At 38.2% G+C, this 12,123-nt stretch overlaps 1 protein-coding gene across 1 annotated transcript in view; it reads right to left on the bottom strand.

Annotated features, from left to right (window-relative positions):
• The window catches only part of b4galt2 (UDP-Gal:betaGlcNAc beta 1,4- galactosyltransferase, polypeptide 2), a 148,194-nt gene that overhangs the window by 33,634 nt on the left and 102,437 nt on the right, over positions 1–12,123 (bottom strand). The window contains exon 5 of the mRNA XM_079348170.1: positions 917–1,104. Within this exon, the coding sequence (XP_079204296.1) occupies positions 917–1,104 (188 nt within the window). The remainder of the gene's footprint in view (positions 1–916; positions 1,105–12,123) is intronic.

Genomic DNA, 12,123 nt, shown 5'->3' with positions numbered 1-12,123 from the left:
ACTTTCCCTAATCAAAGAGTTTACAGACTAAAAAGGCAATGAGTCCCACTACTTTGATTATTATCCCTTGTGGAATAATGATGAATAATAATTAACTTCTTATATGAAACTAATTGTCAGGGCTCATATTTTTTTTAATGGTTAGGGAGCTTAGCTGCTGATTGTTTTAAAATGTGCCATACTTTCATCACAACTCAAAACATTGACATTGCAGATTTTGCAAGAAACCATAGAGCTTTTTGGCATGCCAAGTGGAAAGAATGTGCCATCCCTTTTTATACGCGGGGTTCCCTTATTGCACCTACATGGAGGGTTTTATTGAAAAATTGGTCCAGGTTTGGCTCCATGTGAGGTTTTTCTCTCTGATGGTTTCCTTTGTAGTTTTTCTCCCCCTTTGAAAAATCTGAGGTACATGGTTCTTGTGAAGGCTTCTGTTTTTAGAAGTTTCTGCTTCATCATTCTGCTTTAAGCTATTGATTAGTTTTATATGAAGCAGTAACATTTCCCTCTTTTTCTGGCTGTCTAATTATTAATTGATCATCTCTGTGTGTGAAGTACTCTTTACCCTTTGTCTCAGTACAAAAGTTTCATCAAGGAATAAAGATTGTTAAGCAATAACAAAAATACAAGACTTTTTGCAGATTTTTTTTGATAATTTTTCACACCGTCTCATGCAGCAAATCTTAAAATTGTAACAAAAAAAGAATTGTCTTGAACTTTTCCTTTGTGCAACACAAACAGTAACTGCCATTGAATAGGACAAATTCAGATGAACTGAATTTAATAAATAAATTACATTATCTAATAGTCTCAACTTCATTGAAACTTTATAGGTTAATACGAATAGAAACTTTGGATGGAATTTGGTTGCTTAGCGCTGTCATAGCATTGAAGTTTCAAGATCAAAATCCCTCACCTGAAGCCAAACTTGTCCATGGCGATGGCGAAGTGTCTCGGCTGGTCGTAGCAGTGGTAGAGATTGCGGTCGTCCATTGGGATCAGGTCCACATCGCTGAAGATGAAGCAGTCGTACTCTGCCTCCTTCATAGCCTCCGTGTAGCCAACATTCAACAGTTTAGCGCGATTGAATGTGTCCTCACCCAGCTGCAAAACAACACAAAATAGTTCATAAGTTCATTGTTCACACAATGTTGAGGAGCTGAAAAGGATCTGTTTGAAAAAACTGGTATCAGCTGAAATACGAATCTAAATGAGCAATATCACCATGTTCAATTGAAAATATTATAACTATTGTTTTCAGAATTTTAAAACACATGACCTCTAATTGTCATGTGTTAGATTTAATGCAGACTAAAACAAAGTATTTAAATAAAAAAAAAAGAGAAAATAATTGCTGACAAGACCTATAAACAGGCTGGTGTCAGTAAATCTGGGTGCTGTGTGATATGGTGCAGAAGCCAACGTAAACTGTCAATTATGAATGTATGGAAACCAGATATATAAATGCTAAAGGCACTGTTTGGATAAACAGAGTCAGACCAAGCCAAAAGAGGTCAGGTTCACACCAAATGTGTTTTTATTTTTCTGGGCTCAAAGAAGAGATTTGTTTCCTCAAGCAGAAATGTATCTGCTTCTCAGTCTGTTGCACCTAACAGACAAGTTCAAGTGCTATCTAATATTTAATTTTCATCTTTGTTTCCTCCTATTGAAGTAAAATTGGGTTGTTTAGGAAAACTGAATCAATTCAAGCTTATAATTACTGCAGAAGAAGGCAGCTAACAGCTTCTATGGCTGACTAGCTGCCCCACAGGCTAGGACCTTTGTAGCTAGCAAAAACAGTTATCAGTCGGGCTATTTTCTGTGTTTACATTTTATTTGATTCACATAAGACCATAATTAACTTAATTTGGATTTATATAAGACGTTAAGCAGCTTCAGTCTGAAAATTTAATTTCAGAGTCATAATATCTAACCATTGCCCCATAAAAATGTAGCAAATCAAGCGTTAGCATGATGATGTAGTTTAACTGCTACAATTTATAAAGCTAATAGATACAAATACCATATGTCCCTCCCTGTAACTCAACCAAAAATAAAGAATTAGGCTGTATTTTAATCATTACATGTCTGTAGTTACTGCTGACTTCTTTAGATGTTAGCTTGCTATCTAGCAAACCAAACAGCCCGGTAATGGCCCTTCTGCATCTAGCAACTACGGTTGATACAGAGGGCTAAAAATGATATATTATCGAATCAGGGTTTGAGTAATGTAATGAAACTACACATCACAGGATCATCGTAGGAACCATCATAAGAAACACCACAAGCCAAGAGTAAAAAGAGTCCAACATATGAGAAAGACACACATGATTTATAAAGAGTTATAGGTTTCATAACAGCCACAATTGTTTAAAATAAGCTCCAGGCTGAAGTAAAAGAGAATTTTCTTGGAGGTCAGTTTTTATCTTTTCATGCAGCATGAACTGATATGTGTGTTGACCCCAAGAGAGCTGACTACTGCAGCGAAATGCATCTGTTATACACTATGGCGAAGATAAATGCATTCTTGCGGAGCAGCACAGCAATGGAAGATACCTTAAGTTAATACATGTGACAGTTATAAATTTCATAATGTACAAGACTGTACGTCTCTCTCTCTGCAGAGACTTTATGAAACTGCTGGCTCAGTCAAAGCCAAGTCCATGTCAAACTACAGGGAAGTCAGCAAGAAAGAAGTGAAGTTACTGTGCAGCATGACACTCTTTAGCAGAGACTGTGGAAGTCCATGCGCATCATATGTTCTCTGAGAATATTCTAGTAAGGACAGTGAATAAGGCCAGGAAGAAGACAGGGAGAGAAATGGATGGGCTGTCATGGGGGAAGACACAAATTCAAAGCCTTTGTACTGTCAGTACCTGATACATGCATTAAAATACTGAATCATCAGGAAGATTTTCCCTTGGGGCACAATTTTATTCACTTAGTAAATGCTATTCCATTTATCTTAGCACAAAGGGTCCCATGTCCCTGAGCAAGAATAATCTTATATGCACTGTAGCATCAGCCAGCACAACAATGGAAGCTCCTCTGGGGTCAGTGGCTGCTTCTGTTTATCATGTAAAAAAGCAGCAGGAGAAAAGAAATGCACTAAATTTGGTAAAACTTCATATAAAAGCCCATCCCATTTTAAGGCTCTGTCTCTTTTACTAGCCTGGTGTTTCTGCACACTTTCCCAAATAAATGCAGGTCTCAGTTAGGAGACCTGATGCATCTAGTGATGGTATAGTTTGTGGATCAAAAGAAAAAGAAAAAAAAGAAAAAAACTAGTAAGCACATTCTTTGTCCAGTTGTTGAAATTCATTGCACAAAGTGAGAGTTCACTTTACTGTCCTACACATGTAGGAACAGTGAGCAACCAAGAAATCTACCCGGAATCTACCAGGAATTAAGCCTCCATTTATCCATTTATGATGACTGTGATAAGGAGTTTCATGTAAATCTGACTAGTCTAGCACTGTTAAGTACTTATGCAAAAATCTGTGAGATGTGAGTGGTCCCACGTGACAAGATTACATTTGTTTATGTAAATGATAATGGGTCCCAGTGCAAAGCTTCATCTCTCATATCGTAATAAAAAAGGACTTCCCAGTTGGATGAATGCCTGAGTACCTTCAGGAACAGTACAAAGAACCATGGGTACAACATTTGCTGCAGTCACATATGCTTTTGTCATTAGGGAAAACCTCCCACTTATGACAGTATGATTAAAAAAGAAATCTAACAAGATGATTAATGCATCCACTGCCTCTCACTTCTGCTCACAATAGAGTTCATTTATCTGTCTTTTTGGAGGTACACTTGCATCCGTACATGTGCATTATCAGCTTGGACTGACCGTGAATCCAGTACAATGTGTAATCCTCCTGGTAAACCCACTAATACCTGAGATTTGAGCACATAATCCCCTGTGCAGGTAACAAAAAAAATCTATTGTCACAAATCCACTGGGGTTGTAAATATCAGCTAAAGTGGTCCTCTTTCTATTTTTGAACAACAGTCAGATCATAAGGATGGAAAAAAAAATCATATGAGGTCAGAGAAGCAAAATATGAACAATGTAAACTCGAACGTCAGAGCAGTGAGCCCAGCAGCTGATATGAAAGGACAATAGAGCAGAACAACTATCAAACGTATTTTTTTACACAAGCATGAAGTTGTTTTGTAAAGAAAATAATTCATTTTTGTTTAACCGTAAGCAGTGTTTGAAATTATCCTTAAGTAAATGTTCCGTACATAAAAATAATGGGACAATTTATATAAGTATGAGCGCCATATATTATTAAATTGTTTTCAGTATATTTTTATTTCAATGGATTTGCATCCTGTATTTTTTTGTTAAACATAAAAATTATTTAAAATGTGTTGTAAATTAGAGAAATTGTGTGATTGGTTGAAACTTAACTTTGCCCCTTTACCACTCTATTCCTGGTTGCTTAAATACAATTTCCATCATGCTAATTGGGATTGGGATTGGGGTTGCAGGGTTGGGATTGTCTTCTCTGCTTTGAAAATGTATTCAGATTTACCATACAGTGTGTCAGCTGGAGTTTGTTGTTAAAATGACCAGGAGTATTTTGTGTGTTTGAGACAAATCTTTACAAGCCCATACAAAAGGGCAAATGAAAATTGGTCATTTACAAGATCTGTTTCATATCTGTATGTTCTACACTACTAACTGCTTAGAGTTGTATGTCTAGTTAAAATAAAGGTTTTTAATAGAAGTACATAAATATCATCACGTAGCATTAATACTAACATTTACCACAAGTCATCATGATTACAACACAGTTATAGTTATTTGGTTAGGAGCACAAGAAGAAGCAAAGCAGTTTTCATGAACAATCAACATCAAACTTGGAAGGAGGACAGCTGTTTGTTTTCTATAATTCACATGCAGGGCAACACTTCCCTAAACCAGAGTTGTCAAATTGTCTAACTCAGTTATTATTTTGCAGTATTAAATTGCTTTCGAAAAGTGCTATCGAAAAGTCATTCGATACTGGATCACAACATTTACTTTTTTGTCTGATTTCTTTTTTTAAACATAAACATTTTGTGAGACATTTTTTTATAGATTATTTGTTTTTCCATCCTCTGCACTACCTACTTAATTCCTCTGCAAAAAGTTCATAAAGTTGAACATCTGAATGGAAGTTATTTTCTTTCAGAGCTGTAAGATACAATCAATACAGACGGAGAGTGTAATTTCATTTGAAGTAAAAGCATTTGTTTGTGTTTGAGAGACAGAAACAAGGACTCAGCAACTGCAGGGGTCATGAAGATGAGATTCTCTGCTTCGTAGCTCTCTGCGGGAAAGCTAATATATCTTTCCAAAAAAAGCCATCCCTCTTTTTGTTCTCCAAACCCCATTAAGCATTAGTGTGGTCATTGTTCATTGTTTTAACAAGACATCTATGTGTCCACTTTATTTGGCATTACATCTCTCCGCATCACCTCCTGCCATGGAGGAGTTAACATCACTTACAGGATGTGAGGTTAAGTAACACCTGTTATAAAGGACCAGCCATCTGGGTGATGTGTGTATGTCACTTCATTATACATAATCAGCTTTACTTTTGAAGACAGATTTTTGTAGCATTACTTATAAAACAGAATAGCATCTCTGGTGGAGAATCATTTATTGGTAACATTTTTGTGAAACATTTTTGTAGCATCACTGACATTTAAATATATTAACACAGTTAGCATCGCTAACATAAATCACTTATGGTGTGTCACGTGCGTATAGTGTCCAACGAAAAACAAATATGACTACTGTACTCTACTGTACTCTAAACACAAATAGTTCTGGTGCCTTGATCAAACCTAACTTTTAACAACATTTACAAGATGTTCAGCAGGTTTTTGCTATAACAATATATACATGAGGAGCTGTTTACTGACATGAACGAGGCACTAAATACATCCTGTGTGTTGTAGAAAAAGTAAGTGGCAATAAGCCAATACATGCATAGGAGCTGGTGGACTTAATGTAATATGTATATGTATTCAATGCTTTCACACTTAAATAAAAGTGCTTCACTTTTTGTCTCACAATATAAATTGACCAGAGGTTATATGCAGGAGGGTAGTGCTGTCTGTCACTATGTTGAAATCAGTCCATTTTCCGCCCCCTCATTGTTGAGTTTTATTATTTTAAATATGAACTTTTTTTTATTTTGTTGACAAATCTCGCAGGCTTTGCTTTTGTCCTTCTTCCTGACCAAAATCTTTTGCCATTTTTTTTTCCACCCAGAATGCACCGGAAAGGACTGTTCAGCCTCAATTTGCCTACTGAGGCCCACAGGGTACAGAAAACTGTTCATGTGTGAATATTTGACAAATAAACAAATTACACGTTGACAGGGTGAAAAGCAGAAAGAGGACTCCAATTTAGCAGAGGGCGATTTTTGGCTCCTCATTTGCAATTTCACAGGCATCTTTTAACTTTCAAGGACATGTCTGCTCCATTAATTTTTTATCTGGCTGTACAAAATGCAGGGGGAATATGCGTTTGAGCGTGTGGTCTCAGCCTTGTATAAATGAGTTTGCTGACAAGAGTGAGAAGAAAGTGTGTGACAAATAGTATTTTTCCCAGTTAGGCCTGTTTCTATTCAACATCATAGATATCTGGAGGACATATCCAAAAATATATATATATGACAAGCTCCTGACAAAGACGTTCAGCTGGTAGAAAACTCCAGCACCAATGAAATTGTCTGAAGGGGAACCTTACTTTGATAATGCATTTTGTCACATTTGTCAGATCATTTGTTCTTCCATACATGCCCCCATCACATATTTGGTTTTGCATGCTGACCCATACTGGGCAAAAATCTCTTTAAATTAAGGCTTTCCCTTCACACACTCCTTTGACTCCTTGCTGATTTAACATGTTTCCAAAGGCAGCCCTAAACAGAGAAGTTTCTTCGACTGGATAAACTGTTGCACCAGCACCAGCACAGACCCTCAGTGGTTTTTAAGTGGGATCAAGTGCAGAGAGCAGCTGGGAAAGGAGACCTCTGACTAGAAACTGCTGGGGTAAATCACTGGCTTCCTGGTAAAATACAGTGGGGGTAATGGAATGGAAAACGCTCGTCATCTTCCATCAAGGTGTCCAGTTGGTCCACTGCAGCGACTCACTGACTGACAGCAGGAAACTGTGGTGGGGAACACTCCCTGTTGTGGTCGTTGGCAGCTCCCTGTTATGTGTTCAACAGTGTGTGAGGCAAGGTGGCGCTGGACGAGCACTGAGATTTGGAAATGAGATCCCGACCATCTGGAGCTTGTTATCACACCAATGAAATCGATAATTAACCATCAAAACAGATACAACGGCCTCTGCAGAAAGAAGGAACTGCCACCAGAGTTTTCAGAGCCCTTCTGAAATATTCATGGTGCCAGTATCTTCGATCTGTGAACAGCTCGATGTGTGTGCAGGTGAAACTTTTTCAAAAAAAGATATACTGACTGAGTATGAGATATCCCCATGCACACATCTGTCAAATGTGAGGGAAAGTAGAAGTCACGCCTGCTTTAGAAATTTGGTCTAACGTGTCAGGAAAATAACTTAGCCTGAGGGTAATAGAGGCGCCTTTCAACAGTTCAAGTTTTTTTTCCACAAAACAGAAAAACCTAAAGGCGAAATTCTACAAAATTATTTGGTAAAGTATCAGCTAAAGTATTATAGAAAAAAAACATTGCTGATTAGTCTTACGTTTTTTTAAACAACCTAGCTCATCAAGGTCATACGCGCAGACAAAGCAGTGGGAACAACTTGGTGCTACGTGTCTTGCCCAAGGACACATCGGACATGTTGCGGCAGGAGGTGGGAATCGAACCTCCGACTTTCCGGCTTAAAGACAACCAACTCCTTCCAGTGAGCCAAAGAATGTGTGCACTTTCTATGTCAGATCTTTTGAGAACACTGCCATTGGAAAAAGTGATTTAAGGTAGGAAATTGTAAATTATTATTTATGTACTTCTCATATTTATAATAGAACTGATAATGAGAAGTATCCATGCTTACTTTATACATCTAAAGACAGTTAAGCTGTGCCACTTAACCTAACTAGCATGACTTTAGACTGTGTGAGGAAGCATTCAGTTCCATGAACCCAGAGCCTTTTGCTGCTTGGAGAGTTTTTTTTTCTTCACTTGAGCCACATGAGAGTGAATTTTTACATCAACACATAATGTAAGAAAACATGGTCAAATAAATATGTTCAAGAGAGACACTCAGGAGGATGTGGGAAAAAAAAGGAATGAGCGATATAGGACTCAGGGTGGCCCTGAACACGGCCTTGGACAAAACCATCTTGCTCGACAGGAGTTTTTATTACAACAAATGACTCGAGTGAGATACATGTCCATTTCCAAGATATGTTAAAAGAACGACATGTGCTCATAGGAATGAACTGAAAATGATTGGAAACTAACTCAGGACAACAACTAAACAACAACTTTGATGAGATGTTTTGCTATTTCCTGGATTCATCAGTTTGGATTGAATTCCAACACTTTGGAACCAAACTATAATCAATATGTGAGTGAAATAATGTTGCTGAATTAAGAGAACAGGAAATAACTGTAAAAGGCCTACAGCAACACGGTGTCAAAGAAATAAACATTTGCTTTATCTAATTTAATTTGCCTCCTCTTTGCACTTTCCTCCTTCCTTCACTTCCTGCTCTCATGTCATCACTTATATTTTTTTTGTCTGTGCTCCTCTCATGCTTCTTGCTCTTCCCCTTCTGTCTCTGCAGTAATCTGGTCAGTGTCAGATTCTCTCTCTACATGCCCTCTGAAAACCAATTAACCCTATCAGCCGTATCTGAGTATCACCAGATAAATCCTTTGCTGCTCACTCTGACAGCCTGTGTGAGCTACTGTGTGTGTGTGTGTGTGTGTGTGTGTGTGTGTGTGTGTGTGCAGACTGACTGACTGACTTCGTCAGCCCACACACAAACATTCACATTCTGCAGATGGATTTGGCCAGTGCTCTACCTGAATGATTGTTACCACGACAGCGAGTCTGTGTGTTCTTGCAAAAGTATGAGTGTCCTTGTGTTCCTTGTGTTTGTGTGAGTGTGATAGTGTTTATCAGTCTCCTGCAGATAGACAGCGGTATGGCCTCTCATATTATCATTTTGCCGGTCAGTCAGTCTGGGGGACAGAGACCACAGGAGAAGGAGAGAGATTTCCCGTTATCTGACTTAATGCTTCTTACAGCATTCTTTAAAACTGGCCTAAAAATTCACACCCAGGCATATGGTGACAAAAGTCCATGCTATTCTCAAACTGTATGGACTGCAAGCACAAATAAGGTCTCATTTAAAAGCTAACTATGTGTACTTTCAGACCGTACTGAAATCCTTCCACAAATCATTAACACGTGCAACCTGCAGTTGATATAATGCAGGGCTTCGCCACAGACCGTTGTCTGTTTGGCTTAAAAAACGTCTTCCTGCTTTCAGGGTGCGAGGTCTTAGATACTCATTGGCTATATTCTAGGCTGGGGGACAGTGAATGGAAGCTTCCAATTGGTCAAATGAGGGGCCATTCGGGAGCTCTGAGAGGGGTTGCCATATTGACCTATCAGAAGCAGAGAAAAAAAACAAAACGATTTATAACTTCAATTGGATAATTGTCAGATCTCTTATGGGTCTCTTGACTTGAATCTGTATGATTTATGTCCATGGCTGTTTGTGTGTGTCCATACAATATGAGCGTTGGTGTTTAGTCACGTTGGTGACCTCCCCAAAACAGTAGGCCCAATTGTTTCAGTTAGTATGTTATAAGTCTGGTCAAAACTGTGTTTTTTTTATTTTGTTCTGAAGCCAAACATACAAGAGAACAAGTAAAATAAATGCTGATCAAATGCCGCACATTTATATACAGCTCGTTTTTTCAGTAGAAATCTTTCCCATGAAAAAGATGGTGAAATAAAAACGTGTGCTCTTTTGTTTCATTATTTTTTGTGCAATATCTCATGGCTAAGGGCACAGTGTGAAACTTTGTCTTTCTTGTGTGAACATGTTTCTGGTTCCTAACAGGTGATTAAAAACAGAAACAAAATCAGAAGCTGTGAGATTCAACCTTAAACTTTTAATTTTCAGGAAACTGAGGCTGAGAAAAAAATCACCTTGAGGAAGAAAGATGAAAGAAATACTGCATGTGAATTAAAAACACCTCGTCTCTGAGGGTGATAGACGTGGGACGTTTTGTGACTCATGCCGATACATGTGCAAAATGTTCCTCAAACCTCACGCAGTATTCCTCACTCAAATCCCCTGAGAGATCCCTTTGCATATGACTGGCTGGTGATATAATAGTTCATTAAACTCCTGGAGGACAATTCTCTTTTTGTCATAAAGTTAATTTTGTGGAGGATCTATTCAGGTCCTTCATTTTGGGAAATTATTCAGATCAATCAATTTATTTTCCACAGATGAAATTGCTTTCATCTAGAAACCTGGGCGTAGTAATAGTAAAAAAAACTATCTGGGCGGATAAATAGTTAGCGGCCTAATTATCGTGTTGAATCATGATAATACTATATGGCACTGAGCTCATTTATCAAAGAAGTTACTAAACCTGCTGTCAAATATATTTTGTAGACCTTTGAAGTTATAAAAGATATGAAAATGTAGATCGTATCCAACTGGTTTTGTGATTTTGGAGAGACAGATATGTACACGCCCACATTAATTAATATAAAGCAAACACTGCCTTTCAGGCTAGCTGACTATATAACTATGTTTATTGTCTAAAGTAGCATTGAGGCCTCCTTCTATTCTTCTTTTTTGCAGTGGTTTGTTAAGGCAGTATAAGAGCAAACAGTGTGAGTTTTGGCAACTCCAAGGTAGTCAAATTAGCTAGCTAGCTAAAGCTGATCAAATCCGGCAGCAACAGTTTAAAGTTAAATGGCAACAAATATTTTATTGTTGTCAATGAGAATCTGTTTTTGTGTACTTTTATCTGACATCATGGAGCCTTTTTTCCTCAAAGGAAAACACATCCCCAAAAGTTACTTTGCTGTTATCACTTTAAATTGATGCAAGAAAAGAAAGCCAAACAGTACAGAACCAGGAAGTAAGTAAATGGTCAACTGGGAAAAAACTACGAATGAACGAAAGGCTGTTGTGTTCAGTCAAAACCTGCATGGACATTTGTGACTGAATCCACTCGGCCATGCCTCCTTAATAAAAGATGATGATCCCTTCATTCCAGCAGCACCTGGGAAACAGCAGGCTCATCAAAGCTTGATTAGATACTGCTGTCAACCATGCACACGCAAACACAAACACACACATGCCTATGTATATCTAATTCATAACCTTACAGTCTTCAATCATCCTCGCAACAGCAGCAGCAGCGTGTTTCCTTCTTTATGAGAGCTTGGCACACAACACAAAGAGCGAGCAGGGGAGAGCGTGACGGGGCTGGCGCGAGGCCAGAATAACTAATTTGCTGTAATGACTTTCTGGCAGACCAGACGCAGAGGAGCTCCCAAATAAAGAGAGAGGCCTGGCCGCGACGGGCAGTTCAATTACTATTCTGCCTCAGCGAAGTCGATAGACGCAGATCAGGGCGACGTCAACACACCAGCTGATGATGATATGCTACTCTGCTGTGCTGAAACAATGAGGCAAGTAATTTGTTGTAAGAACAAGACAGCCCTCCAATAAAAACAGTATTGTAACATTTGTTTTTATTGCAGCGATCTGAACCAGCATGTCCATATGGAAATAAAGACAGTCCACTGTGTTCTTTTTTAATCCTGGGTTATTGTGTGGAGGGGGTTATTGCTGATAAAATAGAGTTAGAAAGACCACGCTAACATTTAATATAGAGTGCAAAAGGAGTCAGGCGATTTATAATTATCCCGCCCCGTGTCCCGCCCTCTATATGCAACACTGAAATGTACAGTAAATGTTATAGTTTTATCTCTAATTAAAGGTTTTACTGACTTGAAAAGTTCACTGAGAAGGCCAGGAAGTCTCATGAGACCAAAGCTGAAATAACACTGGGAATTAAAATCTTGCATAGAGCAGATTTACTGTGCAGCCTATAAATGACTCAAACCTATTGATATAGTTA

This window comes from Symphodus melops (assembly GCF_947650265.1).
Source record: "Symphodus melops genome assembly, chromosome: 7".
NCBI classification, from domain to species: domain Eukaryota; kingdom Metazoa; phylum Chordata; class Actinopteri; order Labriformes; family Labridae; genus Symphodus; species Symphodus melops.
Note: the sequence above shows the minus strand (reverse complement) of the source record. Positions and strands in the feature narration are given on the sequence as shown.